Source organism: Odocoileus virginianus, chromosome 7 (assembly GCF_023699985.2).
Source record: "Odocoileus virginianus isolate 20LAN1187 ecotype Illinois chromosome 7, Ovbor_1.2, whole genome shotgun sequence".
NCBI classification, from domain to species: domain Eukaryota; kingdom Metazoa; phylum Chordata; class Mammalia; order Artiodactyla; family Cervidae; genus Odocoileus; species Odocoileus virginianus.
Genome location: NC_069680.1, coordinates 8676703 through 8698711, shown reverse-complemented (window position 1 = coordinate 8698711; position 22009 = coordinate 8676703). Strand labels below are relative to the sequence as shown.

The window sequence follows — 22009 nt, the reverse complement described above, 5'->3', positions numbered from 1 at the left end:
AGGTCAAATCTCTGTTCCACTCTTTGCTGGCTGTGTGATCTTGGGAAAAGGACTTAACTGCTCTGTGCCTCTTCTGTGAAATGGAATCAAGAGTGGGACTCACCAAATACGATGTCATAACAATTAAATTCATTAATAATATGCCTAGCTCATACTATCCTCTCAAGAAATGGTAGCTGATTCTTTATATACAATTGTTTCTCCAAGAACTATAGATTATTCAATAAGAGAGAAAATCAGATAGGAGATAAAACTTGTGGAGGGAGGGTGAGGACAAATCTTAAGAGAGAAAATGCTTTCACAGAAGAGGTACGTTCAGTCCGCTAGACAGGACTCATCTCAGATATTTCAGAGGAAGTAAGAAAGTCACTGCTTCTACACCTTCCCTCTCCGCCCCCACAAAGAACACCTAAGAAGCAATCACACAGTGCCCTGAGATAATAAACACAATGTACTAAGAGCCCTAAGATGATTTCTCCACACTGCAGCCTGGAAGCAGTTGCCACCTGCGGCCGGCAGTAAAACTGTGGGCGTTTATTCTGGAGAACCAGACAGGAGACCTTGGTACAGCTCCCTCTCCATTCTAACTGCATTCACTGGAACTACCACCACGCAAGATCACGCATTCCTTCCAAAAGCATTTTTCACAGAAGAAAGTGGAAGCAATCTAGCCCAGCCTCAAGAGGTTCCAAGGCTAGAGGGAGAGAGGGTAAGTGTCTCCCATTACACACATGCTCCCATTACACACAAGCTGGATTAGAAGAAAACAAGGGAGGAGGAGGAGAGAATGGAGATTAAAGAATCAGACAATTTTAAAGCCCAAGAAACACAGTGAGAGAAGAACCAATCAATTTCCTTTTTTTTTTTACAACAGATGTTTTGCTTGCAGTTCTGAATCTAACAGCAGTTGATGTAGTAAGGATGAAATAGGAGGAGGAAGAAAAGGAAAGAGCTTAAAAGGAAGGGAGGGAGAGAGTCAGGGTGGCAAACAAGAAGCTCATCCCCAAGGCCTCCCCTCTTCCCAGCTTCACCATGATAGGTTTTACCCACTGGGATGACAGGGTGTCCCACTGCCTTACCCCCCACCTGAAGGCATTTTTCACCAGGAAGGCAGGGGTAATCAGGCCCATCCTTTAAACATCTTCATCCTATTACTTTCATAATCAGCTTCTAAAGTTCCGTTCAATAGATGTGGGGTCGACCAGACTGACTGCTTGAACAGCTGCTTGAGACATGGAGCTATTCTCTCTGCCATTGATCACAAAGACAAAAATCAATCCTGACTAAGGAGAAAGAAGTTAAAAATAAATTGCAGGAATTGATTTCTGTTCAGACCTTCTGACTCCCAGTTTAGGAAGGGGGAAGAATGAGGATGCATGAATCCGCCTGTCATGAAAATACTTCGCATGTCCCAGCCTCAGCAGCAAAATCAGGGAATATTTTATACACAAACACAAGCACACACATATGCCATTTTTCTTAATTTATACTTTTACATTATTTTATTTTTGCCTCCTAATGACTATCAGAGATGAGAATCCATCTAAATCATAAGCTCCCATGAGAAGATGAGGATCAGTCTTGTGTTCACTATAACATCTCCACAGTAGGGCCCCGTGCTTTGTGAATAGTAGTAACTGCAGAAAAATGTGTTGAGGAACTGATGAAATTAAAAAAAAGAATGAAGTACCCTTCTTGCTACTCTTGGCTCTTACAGTCATGCCTATTTCTGCAGATTTCTCACATATGCAATTATTTTTCTTCTTCATTGTTTTGCTTATGTATTCTCTCTCTCTCTCCCACTAAATACAAACCCTCCCATGGCAGGAACTTTTGGGTTTTTCTGCTGTTAAATTTTTGATCTTCTGCACTATCTCCATACTGAGCCCTCAGTGAATGGATGTGAAAGGAAAGAGACGAAGAATGATTCAGCAACTCTGTTGAGAAATTAGCTGCATTCCAATTTTTAAAATTTTTTTCTGACACTAGAGAAAATAGTTGGGAAATATTTCCAAATAGTAGTCCCTTCTCTGTGTCTGAATCAATGGAATACCTGGTAGACTGAGCAGTCTTGTGGAATTTTACCAAAAGAAGGGAATTTCTGGAGTCATATCATACAGTCCACTGCCTTCCAAACTGGGTTCTATGGCATTCTAGAATTCTACAGAGATACTTTGAGAGTGTCTGTAAAAAGGTGAAGAGGAGGTTGGGTGAATGAGGGAGCTGATAAAACTCTTCTCTCTCTTAGAACTAAATCCATTCCATCTGCATCTGTTTTACACAATGGAATTCCTTGAACATTGGTGTCTGAAAAGTGGTTCCCACTGTTAAGAACAGCAACAACAAAAAGTCTGAAAGCTCTACTTGGATGCCATCTTACCATTTTGTGATAAGGCAACTAAGTTCCAGGGAGGAAAAATAATGGCCCAAGGTCACAGACTGAGTTATGGTGAGACCAGACTTAAAGGCAGGGATACTTGCCACCCCTTCCCCAGCCGCCTACTCCATACCATGGACACTGTCTCCTGCCATGAAGTTTTTTTTCTTTGGAGCACTGGCTGGTCCTAAAGATGGACTCCTCAAACCAATTCCCTTATTTGGGAACTGGCTTGAGCCTTGCATTCTCTAGGAAATGTCCCTGATCATATCATGCCTCATGGGTCTTTCTCTCTCTGGGAAGGAGCCTCACATATCTTAGCTGCTTTGAGCATCGCTCATGGAGACTGTTAGGCCATCCAGTCCTACCTCCTCATCTAAACTAACAAAACTGAAGACAGTCACTTTGTCAGAATTGTCTACCATTTTACCCCTTTCATTGAGCACAGTAATAGGAGCATCTTAAGTGCTCAATGAATGACTGTTAAATGAAAATGAATGAATGAATCTACCAAACAACACTTCAGTCTTGGGCACATAGTAAGCATTCAATCATATCAAGCTGATTGTCTACCCACTGTCTCCACTACTATAAAACTCCAAGAAGATCTTGTTCTGGCTGACCCTGAGAATTTTCAGAATCTGAGTCGTAAAAGCTACTTGCAGAAATCCAAAATGTCTGTTTACCCCATTAGCTAGCAAAGGAGTTAAACCAAGAGTGATTAAAATTTTTAAAAGCTGAACCTCTGAAATATATATTCTAGTTAGAATGGTAATGGGGAGAGAACTGGACTTAATAGTCTGCTTCTCAGTCAACAGTCCAACTACCTTCATTATCAACACTGTTGTTTTTACAACAGTACAATTATCTTTAATAGAAGGCCCCAGAAAAGGGATCCTCCTGGGAGCTGGGCTTAGCAGAGGGTGCGGTAAAGACCTGCAGGAACTTGAAAGGGCAGGATAACAGGGAGACCTGATCGGGTCATGATTCCACAGATCTTCTGCACCCTGGAATGGAATACAAGAGACACAGTTTCCTGAAATACATCATGGAAATTGGATCAAGCATCGGAGAGGTGAAAGGCAAGTGAGGAAAGCTGGAAAAGAGTGGAGCTGGTAATAATGATTAACCATGTTGCCACTCATCCGCTTGGTACCCCAGTGATGAGTATTTGAATAATCCTCTCTAAGTGTATCTGAGGGACAACTCTCAGAGATGCAGGCATGATTACCTTGTACTGAATTCCATTAAGCCTTTCTTTGGTTAATGATGCAGAAAGTCTGATCTGAAGCAAAATTGAAACAGATCCTGACAAACAAGCCACTGAACTAGGAGTGGAATGAAGTTTTCCTGCCACTGCTATCTATCAAGACGGGGCAGCATCTGTCTATTTCACCTTTAACAGTCATCCAGAAAAGTTACTGAGAAAACCAGCATACTCAGTGCTAAGGTGAAGATCTTCAGATTGGAGACATGAATGAGAGGATCATGGTTCAGTTTTGCCACCCTTAATGAACCCAGGCAGCCCTGAGGTCAGATCCTCCTCACTTTACCATTTATTAAGCTATACAACAAAGGGTGAGACGCTAAAATTTCCTGAAATTCCGTTTCCTCCTTTGCAAAATAAAAATGATGCTATGTACCATACTGAGATCTTATGAAGATAAAGTAGAATAAAGTAAAATAAAATGCACACATGTCAGGTAGGAACTTGGCACTAAATAAACGTGGGGTCCTTTTCCAACAAAGACAATAGTTCTTCCAACTTTCTGATTGGTGGGTAAAAAACGGTGCAGTGGCTCGGTGGAAAATCATTCTGAAGAATCACTGCTTTGGAAATAGGAACTTGCAGATTTCCAAACAGTGGAAGAGATTTGAAAGTTGTGGAGCTGATCTCATTCCTTTGAGCTGAATTTAGAAGTATTTGTGGCCCTGGACAGTATACCAACCTTCCAGACCAAAACACACAGGTTGCATACAACCACATGAGGCTCCTGGATAAAAGGACACCGAGTGCCACTCTCCCTGTAAGATGCACTGCACAGCAGACACATCACCACCCCTCCCTCTCATGCCCATGGAGATACTGTTAACTAACAAAATCACTCTTTCCTACAGAATCACAGTAACACAGTTTTCTATGTAGCTATTACCAATTACTTAGAGGTAATACACAAAATGAAAAAAAAAAAACAAAAACGACACCCCTAAACCAGACATATCCCATCCATGTACTACTAAAAAGGCAAATACTTTTAGGTTTTAATACATAACTAATCACAGACCAATTCTCTGAGATTAAGGAAAAACACTCCTTGCTATTTTGGCCTAGCAAGCAACAAGCACTGTATTTAATAACTTCCGTGAAGCCTCAGCAGATCTCCTGGGAAGAAGCAAACTGGATTCACTTATTAGAGACAGGCACAGCAAAGCTTTGAATGCAGTGAAGAGATCGCCATGCCAAAAAGATTGATGCGCATCCTGTAAATAAAGAAACCCTTCCCAGAGCCACTCTGTCTCAGCAGGAGACATTGGGGAATCATCAACATCTGGTTGGTAATTGATGCTCTGCTATAGGAATAGACGGGAGGGAATGATCACAGGGAAGAAGTGAGCAGAGAGAAGGAACCTAGTGAGGGGCCCTGAGAAAAGGCCACGTTTAAAGGGGGGCAAAGGAAGAGGCACCCATGTAGCAAAGGAAGAAGAGACTGAAGGGGTACGGGGAGGAGATGCGCTGCACATTATCAAGAGGCAAATGAGAGAGGCTGCTTCAGGGAGGAAGGAGCACTCAGATTTCAAAGCTGCAGACGAGTCCACCAATGTCATTACTGAGAGGTGTTGTCCAGATTCCATTCCAAACTATCTTTGATGAACTTGGCAAAGGTAATTTTAATGAAGTGGCAGATGCAGAAGTCAGACTCAAGTGGGTTTAAAAAAGAAGAAAATGAGAAAAAGGCATAATGTATGTAGACTGTGCTCAAGAAATCTGGTTGTGAATGAAAGATGGGTCATTTATAAAAAGGAGTATAGAGTTCAAAAAAGCCTTGTTGTTCTGTTTTGTTTTAAGGATGGTAGATACTTTAAAATATTTAAATGCTGATGGAAAATCAGAAAGAGGAATGAATAAGTTAAAGTTAGAGGGAACAGAAGAATCAGCAATAAATCCAGGTCCCTGAACAGTTAGAAGAGATGGGAATGGGTATTCGGATTCGGAAATTTTATACAGGAATGAGGGTGATTCTATTTGTCTTGTATCGTCCACCTGATCTGCAATCCTAGATGCATAGTTCAGTTCAGTCGCTCAGTCATGTCCAACTCTTTGTGATCTAGATGCATAGCAGGGACTCAAAGAGAGTCTTTACAAGTGGTCCTGATTTGGGTTCCCCCCAAAATTATAGCCTGAGACAAAGGCTTTTGTATAGGTTGTTTGGATTTTGTTTGTTTTTTCAGAAAGTTTCCTAGGGAACAGGAGAAGTGGAACTAAAAAGCAGGAGACAAGGAGGGAGAGAAAGCCATCCCAAGGACATTACTGTAAGCCACTGGGGCCGCTCTACTGTGCACTCTATAAAGACTCAGAGGATGAAGCTCAGAATTGCCCTTCTAATGCAGGAAGAGAGGAGTTCTTATCCACTGGCCCATGATTCTGCTTGGTCAAATCATTACAGAGGACCTTGATACCCTTGCAATTCAAGGTAGGCACCTGCACCAGAATGACTAAAGGGTCTCTCATAAGTCTCCTACTTAGCAACAAATCAGCCCTAGGACAAAAAACAAGAGGTCCAAGCAGCAGTTGAGACAAGGTCATATTCTTTGCAGTAGAAGATGGAGAAGCTCTATACAGTCAGCAAAAACAAGACTGGGAGCTGACTGTGGCTCAGATTACAAACTTCTTATTGCAAAACTCAGACTTAAATTGAAAAAAGTAGGGAAAACCACTAGACCATTCAGGTATGACCTAAATCAAATCCCTTAGGGTTATACAGTGGAAGTGACAAATAGACTCAAAGGATTAGATCTGATAGAGTGCCTGAAGAACTATGGACAGAGGTTTGTAACATTGTACAGGAGACTATGATCGAAATCATCCTCCAAAAGAAGAAATGCAAAAAGGCAGCACGGTTGTCTGAGGAGGCCTTGCAAATAGCTGAGAAAAGGAAAGAAGGGAAAGGCAAAGGCAAAACAGAAAGATATTTCCATCTGAATGCAGAGTTCCAAAGAATAGCAAGGAGAGATAAGAAGGCTTCCTAAGTGGTCAATTAAAAGAAATAGAGGAAAACAATACAGTGGGAAAGACTAGAGATCTCTTCAAGAAAATTAGAGATACCAAGGGAACACTCATGCAAAGATGGGCACAATAAAGGACAGAAATGTTAAGGATCCAACAGAAGCAGAAGATATTAAGAAGAGGTGGCAAGAATACACAAAAGAACTATACAGAAAAGGTCTTCACAACCCAGATAACCATGATGGTGTGATCACTCACCTAGAGTCGGACATCCTGGAATGTGAAGTCAAGTGGCCTTATGAAGCATCACTACAAACAAAGCTAGTGGAGGTGATGGAATTTTAGTTTAGCTATTTCAAATCGAAAAAGATGATGCTATGAAAGTGCTACACTCAATATTCCAGCAAATTCGGAAAACTCGGCAGTGGCCACAGGACTGGAAAATGTCAGTTTTCATTCCAATCCCAAAGAAAGGCAATGCCAATGAATGTTCAAACTATTGAACAATTGCACTCATTTACACACTAGCAAAGTAATGCTCAAAATTCTCCAAGCCAGGCTTCAAAAGTACATGAACCAAGAATTTCCAGATGTTCAAGTTGGATCTAGGAAAGGCAGAAGAACCAGAGGTCAAATTGCCAACATTCATTGAGTCATAGAAAAAGCAAGAGAGTTCCAGAAAAACATCTATTTTGGCTTCATTGAATACACTAAAGCCTGTGAGGATCACAACAAACTGTGGAAAATTCTTGAAGAGATGGGAATACCAGACCATCTTACCTGCCTCCTAAAAAATCTGTATGCAAGTCAAGAAGCAACAGTTAGAACTGGACATGGAACAATGGACTGGTTCCAAATTGGGAAAGGAGTACATGTCAAGGCTGTATATTGTCACCTTGCTCATTTAACTTATATGCAGAGTACATCATGTGAAATGCTAGGCTGGATGAAGTACATGCTGGAATCAAGATTGCTGGGATAAATATTAATAACCTCAGATATGCAGATGACAGCACTGTTATGGCAGAAAGTGAAGAGGAACTAAAGAGTCTCTTAATGAGAATTAAAGAGGAGAGTAAAAAAGCTGGCTTAAAACTCAACATTCAAAAAGCTAAGATCATGGCATCTAGTCCCATCACTTCATGGCAAATAGAGGGGAAACAATGGAAATAGTGACAGACTTTACTTTCTTAGGCTCCAAAATCACTGAAGATGGTGACTTCAGCCATGAAATTAAAAGATGCTTACTCCTTAGAAGAAAAGCTATGACAAACCCAGGCAGCATATTAAAAAGCAGAGACATTACTTTGTTGACAAAGTTTCATCTAGTCAAAGTTATGGCTTTTCCAGTAGGCATGTACAGATGTGAGTGTTGGACCATAAAGAAAGCTGAGTGCTAAAGAATTGATGCTTTTGAACTGTGGTGTTGGAGAAGGCTCTTGAGAGTCCCTTGGGCTGCAAGGATATCAAATCAGTCAATCCTAAAGGAAATCAGTCCTGAATATTCATTGGGAGGACTGATGCTGAAGCTCTAATACTTTGGCCACCTGATACAAAGAACTGACTCATTGGAAAAGACCCTGATGCTAAGAGAGATTGAAGGCAGGAGGAGAAGCGGACAACAGAGGATGAGCTGGTTGGATGGCATCACTGACTCAGTGGACATGAGTTTGAGCAAGCTCTGGGAGTTGGTGATGGACAGGGAGGCCTGGCATGCTGCAGTCCAAAGAGTCAGACATGACTGAGCAACTGAACTGAACTGTGTACAGCTAACTGCTGAGCAAATATGAGCAAGAAGCATGGGAAGTGGGATATTCTACACAAAGGTCAACTAAATATTATTACTTCACAATCAGATCACTCTTTTATGTTTATTCATGGAAGTGTTTAAAGTATTAACAACTTTTACATCAAGCCACTAAAATCATTCTGTGTATGGAGATAGATCCCAGATACAGGCTAAAGACCTTCCTTTCATGCTACCTGTTATAAACACTTAATAGTCTGAAAGTGCTTCAAGAATCTTCACCTGAAGATGTCTTTATTGGATTTCTTTTGAAGATCATCTCTGAAACTCTTTCCTTTTTCTTTAAACTCCTGTGTTGTAAATGTATCCCTAATGATGAAATTGCTATTTATCTAACATTCAAAATCTCTCCCATTAAGACAAAATTAACATCATTTAAAGTATTGCCAAATAGTTTCTTTGAATAATTGCACTCTATTAATTTCTGCCTCAGGGTTTTTTTTTTTTCCTTTCAGAAAAATAAAAATTTATTAGGGATATAGTATCCACACCATAGAGGCTTTTCTACCACTCATGTGGGTGCATAAAGCAGGCTCTTAAAAGTATCAAAACCCAAGCAATCTGGGGACCAAGATGCTACAAGAAGGTACTCAAGAATCTTGAAAGACAATTAAATCCCAGTATATCTACAGTTATCTATACACAAAAGTTGGTTTCTTTGATAAGGGTATAGAATGTATGCGGGATGAGTTTATCATGCACACATGTCCATATATGAGTTGAAACCGGGAATAATTAAAGGATGAATTTAAGGAAAAGATTAGTAATCTTTTATATGCTAGGCTTATAAAAACCCTTCAGTGAGGAGGTGCATACACAAAATATAGTGACGCTGATTGTATGTAGATTAGTCTCTTGAACCTTGCATTTTACAGGGCTTGTTTTCAAAGCATTTCAAAGCCATTATTATCTTGCTTGATCCTCACAACAACCTTCTAATTTAGGCAGAGCAACTAGCATGATTCCATTCTACAAAGATCAGGAAATGAAGGCTATGATCATCCAAGTGATTTGCCCAATGTTCGTTCTCTGACTATAAGGGGCAGATTCCTGATTACAACCCAGGTCTCTGAGTTCAAGATTCATTTCCCCACATCAGACCACCAACTTTCAAATCATAAAGTACTTGAGAGGAGGGACAACAACTTCTGTCTCTAACATGCTCTGCTGTTTTTATTTCTAGTGGCTCAACAAACATCTGTGATTTGGCTATTTGTACTTGTTAATTGCTAATACTTCTAGACTATCTCAAATAATACATGGGAATAATGCAATGGTGCTATTTTTCTATATTTATACACAGAACTCTTAAAAACTAACAGCAACTTGTATCCAAACTACCCACTGGCTTCACTGTACTATTGGAATTATATGAGAACCACCCATGTGTATGGCATTGCTCCACTCTCAGATTCTCTTGCTATCTAGAGGGGTCTTCTCTACGCAGTGTCACCAGCAGATGAAAGTGACATTAATTAGCAGAAGGATCTGCACTAAATTACTGGTCTCCTTGTGGATATGGAGGACCTGGCAGGGCTGGGGTGGCCTTCCTTCCTTTGAATTTTTAGCTTTGTCCACCCCTCTAGAGTACTTTATTTGTATCTTAATTATGGATTTTTTCTCTTATACTTTAGACATTTGAAGATAGGTCAGTATCATATATTCTTTTTTAAATTCAATTGCGTGTACAATTAAAGCATTCAATGAGTGGCTGAATTCATATTACATTCAAGGCTACCTCCTGTGCCAGAAGAGAGGAAAGGACCAGGCTTCATTTAACTCAGTTAAGAAACAAACAAATCTCTTGTGATGACTTATTAGGGTGTGGATCCTGTTTCTTTAACACACTCCCTAAGAGCCAGGGTATGAATCATATCAATGAAGGGATTTTACTGCTAACCACTGCTGAGCTCCAAGATAATCACCAGAAAAGCTATTCCATAAGGAGAAAAGACAGGATTTCCAACCATCTTGGCTCAGAACACAGAAACCAACTTATCTCTCTCTCCCCCTGCCCCGACAGAGGAAAACTGATTTCTCTTTTATCCATGTGGAACGAAGGCATTTCAGGCAGACGTTTTCCCATTAAAACAAGGGCTCTTCTGGGAAGGATTAACTCCTTTTGATTTAACTATGAAACCCTAGGCCCTGGGCCCCCTGCACAGAAAAGGCATTGACTGATGAACATATTTCACAGCTTCCTGGACATCTCCAGCTCAGCTTCCCCAGCAGCAGGAGATTACACAGTAGGTTCCCTAGCCATCAAGATGGCTACCTTTACCTCTTTGTTGATGAAACAGTAAAAGATGAGGCAGAATGTCTGGGGTCTCTCGAAACTGTAGGAGCTGAGTGAGGAAGTACATGGACCCTTCTCCATACAAGATACAGGATCAAAGCTAATAATATGTTTACAAAAAGGAAATTATACAGGGCATGGGAAGTTTACCTGTAGAGGGGCAAATGAGAAAGACTGAATATTTTATGCAAAATTAATATTATGAGAACTGCACTATGAAGAGGTAAGCTAGGTTTTGGGTTATTCAACTCACTCTCTCAAATGTCTATACATTTGTATATAATGATTCACTTGTGAGTAAATAATTATGCCTCAAAAACATGCACTTCATTTATGAATCTGAAGAGACAGATGCAGACCTGGATATTACTTGAATTCCTAGTGGTTCAGTTGTCCACACACAAAAAACACCTGACCTTGACCTACACAGTCAGCAGCTACAAAAACATCAGTGGATTTCAACCACTTCTCTGTGGCAGATTCCTTCTGCCAAATAAAAATACTAAGAACCATGATACACAGAGCAATACACTTCTAAGCAGGGGCTAAGTGTATGTAAGCAGAAATACACTTTTAAGGAGGTGCTAAGAGTCCTGGAACCCCACCCTCCCAGACAACCTCTTCCATTTTTGCTAGGATCAAGAGACGCTTTCTAAGAGCCAACGTACAGACTACCAAGAAACACTCTGGGCACGTAAAGGTATCAAAGAATAGACTTGTCTCCTTTTCGTCAAGGCTTTGTTGGCTTTCCCCCTTTGGAGTTCTATCTCTGGTATCACTAAACAAAATATAAGATATCAATACTTTAAAAAGCTAGCAAATTTAAGTGGTAAGTCCCTTAGATTGTGAAAAACCAAAGCCACTTAACACCCGTTCTGCTGTGATTTAGCTCCTCAGGTCATCGGCGTAGAAGTAAATCATCTGCCTTTACAAATCTCCCTTTCAGAAGTCAAACATGGAAGGAGGACAGACTCTGTCAGTGGCAGCACAATCCTCAGTGTCCAGTTCTGCCTTAGGAAGACTCACGGGGATGGCACCCATGAGCACTGGGCTGGACCCAAGCCTGGGTGAGCTATAGCTTTTTCTCCCAAGACTGTTCTTTGGCAGACTTCTAGCCACTGTAGGAAGAGTACAGCCTATCCCAAACCCATGATAGTTTGACCAGATACAAATCTGTGGATTCAAACTTTGGAGGCTGCTGGTGGCCTCTGAGGGTTTGCTGCTCTGACAAAAAGGTCTTCCAAAGCAGCTTTATCACAACAAACAGAGTGAGAAATCTTTGCTCTTTCCTTGCCTCAGAGGTTGATATTCATTCACTAAAGTGCAAATCTTACCTTTTCCGTAAAGCCCTTCCTGACTACCTATTCAACTATCAAGCAAAAATGTAAAAAAAAAAAAACACCAAAAACAAAAAACAACTGAATAAATAGAAGAGAGGTGCCAAGTCATCAAAAATGACCAGTGGTAAGGAAAACAATATCTTAGAGCTTAATGGGAAGCCGCTGAAATGGACACAAAAATTAGTTTTGAAATTTTTAGCAGCTGTAAAGAGGGAAAAACAAAACTACCAATATCTAATGACAGGAAACAGAAAAGGTTTGCCTCTCCAGGACAGTTTTCTAATTTATTTTCCAGCCACTTCATTTCCTCCTACAATTGCAACTATCCTTAGACAGAGGGCCTGATACACTATGGTCTCTCACTTCCTTCATTTAACCCCTGCCTCTCCTGCCTGCAGTGCCCTTTGTCCTTCACCTGTCTCACTGATACTTACAGCCCAGCTGCCAGGAAGCTTGCACTGACCCAGGGCAGGGCGAAGAGCTCTTTCTCACTCTGAGAGCAACATGTGCTTCCCACAAATACATCTCTTATCACACTCCATTATATTTGTTTCATTGTCTATTTTCCCCACTGGGCAGAATGCATTTTAATACATTTAAATGAATGAATATAAAAAAGACACTGAATAACATAGTGGATAATTCCTGGACAGCAGTTCTATAAAGATACAGAGACATTCCACAAATGGTCATTTCTTATGCAGTGAGCAATTGCCAATTACCCTAAGTTGTCTTCTATTGTTAGTTGGAGAAACAAGACTCCCTTGCTTTTTAAAAAGATAACTAACTACACTCCCTGGGAATGAGGACCGTGTCTTATCTTCTCAGTTCAGTTCAGTTTAACAAACATTTATTGAGCACCAGTCATTACACCAAGTGCAGGAAAAACAATGATGAATAAGACATAATCTCATTCCTTTTAAAGTTTACAGAACTTGTTGCAGGAGGCTTAATGCACATAGATAAGTAATCAGCATAGGATCTGACTGAGGGTGTCAGGGAAGATACCCTATAGGAGGCATTGCCTAAGTTGAACCTTAAAGACTGAGTTTGTCTGATAAAGGAACATTCCAAGCTGGGAAAAACAACACAAGACAAGCATATTAGGCAAGAAATGACATAGTGCAAAAATGACATGGTGCATGAATAGAGACTAAAATAGTTTATTTTTATTGAAGTGTAAAATATGAAAAAGAAAGTACACGGGGGACAGTGGCAGGAAAGGAATTCACAGAAGGCTGATGCAGTAGGCAGGATCCAGATCGCAGAAGACTTTACAGGCAATGTTAAGGAAACTGGATTTTAACCTATAGGTGATGAGAAGCCACTGAAGGCAAGGACATTGATTTTTATTTTAAATAAATTACTTTGGAACTAGTGTTGTGAACTGATTGGAGGTATGCTGATCTGGGAGTAAGAAAATCATTTATTGCAACCTTTCAGAAAATATATAAGGGTTTATAAATGGTTTTTAATAGCCAAGTAATAATGGTGCTTCCCCCTATTCTTTCATAAATCATCCCGGAGCAACAAGGAAAACATGCAAAAAGAAAAACACAAATTCTATACTTAAGGAAAATATAACCCTGAAACACTATACGTGGAAATGAAGCCAAAGGCAGTGAAGGACAAACAGGGTACAGACAGGCACCAGAGCAAAAATGCCTGCAGCTACAATCTTAGATCAAGCTAGAGAAATAGAGTTCTCTAAAGATATTTTCAAAGGAGCAAAACTAACAACCTATTGTTTGGAACAAAGGGAATTGTAGCCCAGGAACTGGCAGTGGAAACGTTCCTAGAACTGGTTGGTGACAAGGAGAAGCTGGATAGGTAAGGCTGGATAGAGAACCACTCAGGTGCTTTTACCTTCTAAGAAAAATCCACTAAAAGACTAATACTATTTTGTTTTATGGGCTTCCTTGATGGCCCAGTTGGTAAAGAATCCACTTGCAGTGTGGGTAGACCTGGGTTTGATCCCTGGGTTGGGAAGATCCCCTGGAGAAGGGAATGACTACCCACTCCATTATTCTGCCTGGAGAATTTCCATAGACTGTATAGTCCATGGGGAACAATTTAGTTTTATAGAAACTCCCTGAGAACCAAGGGGGATTCTTATTAAGCTGTAAAAGAACCTTGATCAGAGCCCTGATCCCCAAGATGAACCTCCTCAAATAGTTCAGCTGGAAGAGCTCACATCATTAAAAAATTAGGTAACAATAAAAAACATAAAGATAGAAGAAAATATGAGTTATAAAACAACAAAATTAAAGAAGAGAGGAAAAAGAAGAAACAAAGAGCAGATATAGAAAAAAAAATGTTTCCATAAAGTAAATAAAAACTCTGATCACACTGGTTAATTTTAATGATTCAAAATAATTCAAAAATGATGAGATCACCATTATAAGACAAGAGATCAAAGCCTAAATACAAGAGCTCAGGAGAGATATGTTGAGACAACAAAAATAGATAAAATATAAGCTGGCAAAGCGCATGAAAGAAAACTTAAAAACAACAGCAGCAAAAAAGGGAGAAAGAAGCCTGTGTGTGCTAGTCACTCAGTCGTGTCTGACTCTTCGGCTCCATGGACTGTAGCTCTCCAGTCTCTTCTGTCCATGGAATTCTTCAAGCAAGAATACTGGAGTGGGTTGCCATGCCCTCCTCCAGGGGATTTTCCCAAACCAGGGATCAAACCCAGGTCTCCCACATCGCAGGTGGATTCTTTACCATCTGAGCCACCAGGGAAGCCTGACATGGCTAAATACTCATTCAAGGATAGTACGAATAAAACTGTTTTCATAAATCTCATTTTGCTCAGGGAGTTAAACATACTGGAAGAAAAAAAATTGATGTCTCCCCTTTGTTTTTTTTGTCCATTGAACACATTCTAAGTGTCTAGAAGAAAGAGAGCCAAAACACAGAAACTTTTGAGAAATTAAAAAGGAAGGAGAAATTGAGCCAATTAAATGAGACATATTCCAGTGGAAAGAATCAACATAGTATTACCAACCATAAAACATACACCAATAAAATAAAATAGTATATATATATATATATATATATGATCTTTACATATCAAGGGTGAAAAATACATAGACACGTAAAAAGCAAAAATGTGAGACTAGCCACAGACAGTAACATTCAATAAAGTTTCCATGGAAAGTAAATAACACATAAGTTTTATACTTAAAAGATGATATTAAAGCATAAAGGGGATAAACAAACATATTTTTGGCATTCAAGAATTCATCTTTCTTGAAGACTTTACTAAAAGACAAATTTCAGGCAACCAAGAAATAAATGGGAAACGCTAGTAAAAGGACTGATGGTGAGCACTGAATTCATTTACCTACAAAACTAAAATAAAAATAAATGCAGGAATTCTGGTTTGAGCAGAATATAAACGTTCCAAATGATTTAATTAGCAAACTGAGGTTGTAAAGAAGGAAAACAGAAGGCGATCATAAACACACATACTATTTTTTTTACCTGTTTTCAACAGTGCTTAATAAAACATTTCAACTAATAGAAACCTGCATTTCAAGATAGGAAAGCAAACACTAAAAGATAATATAACCAATCAAAACTGGGTGGTAGAGGAATTAAAGAGAAAGCAGAGGAACTAGAAAGGCATGGCAATGCACTTACTTTTAAACTGCTCACAGGAGGAAATCAATAGATTACACAAAATAGAAGATATGCTATACTCTATAACATTATATTCATAAATCTTAGAACAAATATTCAAAATCCTCAAAGAAATACATATGCAGGGAAGCAAAGAAAACAGATCATATAATTTTTTAAAAATAAACAATTATGACTAAAAACTAAGCATACACTGTCAGAACTAAGATATATCTCTCACATTGATCAAAATCAACCCTCAAACCCACCTATGAGGAGGAAAGTACTCAGATTAAGTACTGATGGGCAACCTACTTACATCCGTAGCTGCAGTGTATATTATTGTTTACCTGCAACCCACTGACTTTATTTCATTTCATCTTACCCAATTGATAGTTGGAAATAATAGCATTTAATCTGTGTTTACTTCATTATTAATGAAATTCAATGTTTTGCTCAAGAGCACTGGTCTCTTGCAATATTTGGAGCATTGTTATTTTACTGTTTCCCATTTCTTTCTTATTATTTAGTAATAATAATAAATCCTTAAAAAACCCTTCAAGACTCTGTGGAATCTACCAGCCTATGCCTTTCTGATGTCATCTCTAAACTTTCCAAGTCTCATTTGCCACTTCCCTCATCTCCCTGAACTCTATATATTGGAGTACCCAGTGGCCCGGTCTTTAGATCTCTTCTCTTCTCTATCAACACTTACTCCTTCGGTGACTTCAATATTGTGGTTCAGAAGTATCAATACACTGCCACCCTCCCAATTTATATCCCCAGCCCCTACCTTTCCACCATTCCTGCTTCTAAACTCAGCCTCAAATTTCTACCTGCCTACCCCACATCTGCATCAGGAGCTCAAGAAAGCATAGAGCACAAGAGACCTGGCTCCTCGTCCCCCTCTGACTGCAGACTCTGGCCATTCTCTCCCTGATCCCCAACCAAAGAGGTCTTCCCAGGTCATCCTAAATAGAAGAATTTACAGACACCCAAAATTCATGGCCCCTCATTTATTTTGATCCACAGCACTGCCATTATCTGATATATTCTGTAACTAAATTAATAGATGATATAGAAGATAGATAAAGAGAAAGCAACATTTATATAACATTGTTTTGGTGCTTTATAGATTTGATTGACAAATGTCATCCTCTTAGCAACCCATGAAGTAGATACTACAATTTTCCTCTTTTTATAGATGAGTCTAATGAGGTCGAGATCATTCAGCTATTTGACAAAGGTCAGAATAAATGCTGGCTGTCAGGCTCTAAACTAAAGGTCATTAGCCACTACCCTTCATGGCCTTTCATATCAGTGTGTGTGTGTGTGTGTGTATTGTATATATATATATATATATATATCAGTGTGTGTGTGTGTGTGTGTGTGTGTGTGTGTATATACACATCATCTACATATTTTTCCTGTCTCCCATTAACATGTAAAACAGGAACTGTACTCCATCACCTAAAACAGGGGGTCTACAATGTAGTAGGGAATCAATAAACTTTTTTGAGTAATAGGAACTCATATCTCTTTCAAAAGAAATTTTAATACTGATCAAAGAGAAAAAAAACTCTATTGGTTTCCAGAACAATAATATTTTTTTAAAAAAGAGTATTTCAGAACACTTAGAAAACAAATACAGATATCGGCCTGCAGTTACAGAAAACTTTATGCAATACAAGGAAATGAAACCAAAAATATCTGAATATTCTAAGTCATATTTCCCAGAAACAATTCTGCCATGTTCATCATTTTACTCAGTATTAGCATTAAGAAAAGGGCAATCAGACTGGTAAATTCATAAATCATCCCTGTGCTTTTACCTTAAAAAATTAAACACTGAGAAAACAATAATAAAGCCTGGAACTGGGTCCATAACAATGGGAAGAGAATGAAAGGAAACACTTGAGAAATAACTAACAGTGATATTAGCAGAGGCTGCGGGTTCATTTAATTTTAACAGATAGCATCCAGGTTTCTACCCTGAATGATCTGGCAGACTAACTCAACTCAACCATCAACTACCCTACCCTGAGGGTAGTTGAAATTCAAAGGGGACATGGCAATTATATTTTACCTATGTAATAGCTACACTGAGACGGCTGTTAGATATGTAGGTCTGCTGTACATGACAGAGGTCATAGCACATTCACTTAAGAGTTATCAGAACATGGAGAAGATGTTCAAAACCATGAGATCTCCCAGGCAGTGGCAGGTGGGGTGGGAGGGGTGGGTGGTGGTGGAGCTGGTGGTGGTTAAGATGGTCAAAGGCAGAAAGCTCAGGAACACCAACTGTAGTGCCTACTACTGTGTATTGTGCATTGTATGTATTCAATAAATATCTATGAATAAGAAAATTGTAGTATCGATGACCTGCCAAAATTTAGAAAAAACTTCCTAAAATTCTGGCTTTTAATCAAGCTGAGAAACCAGTGATTGTGTAAACACAGAAATCTCTCTTTTACTCCTTCTTTCAAACTGGTTTTTAAATGGCTGGCTACGTTTCCCATATCATGCATGCATGCGTGCTAAGTCACTTCAGGCGTGTCTGACTCTTTGCGACACTATGAACCATAGCCCACCAGGCTTCTCTGTCCATGGAATTCTGCAGGCAAGAATACTGGAGTGGGTTGCCATGCCCTCCTCCAGGAGATCTTCTTGATCCAGGGATCATATTGGTGTCTCTTTTGTCTCCTGCATTGCCAGGAGTGTTCTTTAGCATGAGCACCACCTGTGAAACCTCTCCTATATCATATTAGACCTCAAAAATCTTTGCAGCTAATTTGTAAAAAAAAAAAAAAAAGTAACGGCTACATGTAGAGTCAATCAATAAAACAAGTAGTCACTGAGCATCGTTGATTTGCAAAGACACCTTGTTAGGGTGAAGGTTCAGTGTGAAATGTGTGTATAAAATGTGTGTATCGTCCCTGTTCTCAGAGAGTGCAAGACACAATCTGGAAATAGACAGCTCCACTGAGACCGAAGTAACAATGCCTAATAACCTATGTGCTAGAGGAACAGCAGATGATAAGAGCTGCAAAATTTCAAGGAAGTCGTACCCAGCTTGGAAATACACAGAAGGTCTCACATAGAAGATAGTCCTGCTGTGGACAGAGAGGCCAGGAGTGAGGCAGAGAAAACTTAGAACATGGAGAAACTTTAGGAAACTCTTTCCTAGAGGAAGCAGTCTGGAAAACAAGGGACTGGAGAAAGGTGGAAAGGTGGGGTTGGGAGGAATCAAGTGAAGTGAAGTGGCTCAGTCATGTCCGACTCTTTGCAACCCCTTGGGCTATCAGGCTCCTCCGTCCATGAGATTTTCCTGGCAAGAATACTGGAGTGGGTTGCCATTTCCTTCTCCAGGGAGGAATCAAACTTGCCCTCAAATCCAAGTATGATTTCTCTCAGTAACACACACACACACACATACACACACACACACACACAGAGTCCATCACTTAGTAGAGCATCTTCTTTTCTTTCCCCTCATTTTAAAATCTATTTTGAACTTCCTTCCAGTGAAACTCAAAATCTAAACCAATGCTTCCTTTGCCTGCCTGAAAATGTTAGTTACATCCAGTTTTCTCTAAGAGTCATAGAGTTCTTGGAGTCAAGAATTTGGGGCTTCACATTTTAAGTGGTGGTAGGCACTGGAAAGGAAGGGGAAGATTTAGTGAGACCTAGATTGTCACAGAAATAAAATCCTAGAGAGGCTTAACTTCTTGGAGATTCTCATTCCCACATTAGACAAGTCACTTTGGACAGAAATAGAATGTGGCTTTGATAAATTACTTATCTCATCTCTAATTACTCATTTCTAATAAGACTTGATTCCAAGTAATCTCAAATCCCAGCCCAAGTCCAGGTCATTTCAACACCCCATTGATAGAATAAAACAGCAATTCAAGGGATTCAGAGGACCACTAAAGTTCCCTGTAAACAATAATGACCCATAACACCTTCATCTTTACCCAGAAGTCTGGAGTTTCCCCAGGGGACTGGGTACCCAAAGAAAGAAGGGACAGCACCCCAGCTCCACAACTTCACAGCCTCTGGTAAGCCATCCCCATAATTCCTAGTGAGCAGTTTGACTTCACCCATGCATCTTCCCTCTACAAGTGACGGCGCATCTGGACTCACCTGAATGAATATATATTCATCCTGGACCACCAGGGAGCTGATGTCGATGGAGCGGGCAAAAGGCCCACTCCGAGTAGTCTCGGCACATTCCTGGATCCTGCAGGTAAGGTAGTGAGCATCTGAAAGGGGAGGGAAGAGCGACACTTAGACACAGGGGGAAATGGTCAGCAAAGCTCTCAGCACACAGAGCTTTACCTCCTGTGAACAGTGATGCAATTTAAAACAACCATGATATTGCATTTTCTTGTCCACAGAACTTGTAATAATATTTTTAAAAAGAATATCTAGTTCAGGCAAGGGAGCAGGAAAGAGTTAATTTTATATCCTACGAGTCAAAGAGAAATTGGTACAGATTTCTGGAGGAACAAATTTGAAATATCTATCAGAATTTTAAATGTACATATCTTGTACCAATAATTCTAACTCAAGTGATGTTTTCTAGAGAAATGCTCATATATCTTCACAGAGGCAATGGCAAAAATGTTCATTGTGGCATTATTCACAGCAATGAAAAACCAGAAACTGGCTAAATGTCCATGAACTAAGAAACATTTAAATAATCAAAGGTACAGATGTAACAAAGCACCATACTGTGAATAAAAGAGACTTCCTAGATGGTGCCGTGGTAAAGAATCCACCTGCAATGTAGGAGACACAGGTGACGCAGGTTCGATCCCTTGGTCAGGAAGATCCCCTGGAGAAGGGAATGGCAACCCGCTCCAGTATTCTTCATGAGAAATCCCATGGACAGAGGAGCCTGGCGGGCCACAGTCCATGGAGTTGCAAAGAGTCAGACACAACTGAAGCGACTGAGCACGCATGAGCACCCACAGCATGATCCAATTGATGAAAAAAAAATCAAATAAAGGTGTCTTTATAAATATAGGTTTGTGCCATAACTGCATAGAAATAAAATGTTTTTAAAGAATACCTACACAAGTGAGCTATGATTAATTCTGGGGAAAGGAATCGGCTTAAGGAGACAGAGTTGAAGTGGGGCCTTTCCTTTTTATTTTATACACATCTGTATTTTGTCTACAATAAAAATATATTAACTTATTATATAATTACTTGTAAACTCTTCTAAAGACCTAGCAGCTGAACCTTCCTCAATCAACCCCTGAAATCTATGCACTGAATGAGGAATCCAGGAGTCTACAGGTGTGTTTCTATAAAGAAACCTCTGCATACACTTGCTTTAAAAATAAATGGGTCAAAATGAAAAGTAAAGATCACTTTAGGATTAAGAGCAGAGAACTCTTTATTATTGCCTAAAATGACATGCATTACTACACACATCTAATGCACTTTCCCACTTAAATATGTGCACAGGTGTGTGTGAGTACTGGAGGCGACATTGGAAGGAGTGGCAAGCAGCAGAGACAAATGAAGGCAAAACTTTAAATGAGCAAAAATTTATAATAACTGAGTTTATAACAAGGGTACTTTAAACTATCCCCAATTCTTGTTCTTTAATTAAGTGATTGATGGAATGATCCAGCAAGTACTTCTTGTGTGTATATAACATAGTAGATATTATTTTTAAAGCACCAGGAATATGGCAGTGAGTGAGGCAGAGATTTTCTATTCTGAAAGGCCCTGCTGTCTAAGAAGGGGTTCACACATATCTGTAGCTAGCTACTACACACATTTATTAATGAACACAATGCTAATTTAACAAAGAAATGTGTTTCGGTAGGAAATGAATTCATTATGTGTGACAGCCCTACTTTTCAAATGTCTGTATCTGGGCAAAGTCAATTTGCTTTGGGATCCTAAATCCAGACACATCAAACACTGATTTCATTCTCTCCATCAGCAGTCTCATCATCTGCCCAGCAGCTCAAGCCTCTTCACTTTTCTTTCTTCCACATGACATGCAACCCAGCTGGTCCAAACCTTGAATTCTGTCCCTAAAGTGTTTCTAGAATCTCTCTTCTTCTATGCATGACCCTAGCCACTTGCCTCAACAAGGCCTTCCCATCTGGGTTGCTTGCTGTATCCATTTCACAACTGCTACTCAGGTGCAGGATGGATTGGAAACTGGGTGAACCTGAGGAAAGGAGCCAGCATCGTCTCTCAACCCTAACCTCAGCTAATCCCTCCTGGGTCAAAACCCAGCAACAGTTCTGACTGACAGGGGACAAGGCCCAGATATTTTTCTGTGAAACAGAAGGTCTTTTACAACTAGCCT

General features: G+C 39.8%; 1 protein-coding gene across 1 annotated transcript in view; it reads right to left on the bottom strand.

The window, feature by feature from the left end:
- SORCS3 (sortilin related VPS10 domain containing receptor 3) overlaps window positions 1-22009 on the bottom strand; it is a 605369-nt gene that overhangs the window by 136264 nt on the left and 447096 nt on the right. Inside the window, exon 7 of the mRNA XM_070470143.1 lies at window positions 19816-19934. Coding sequence (XP_070326244.1) covers window positions 19816-19934 — 119 coding nt within the window. The remainder of the gene's footprint in view (window positions 1-19815; window positions 19935-22009) is intronic.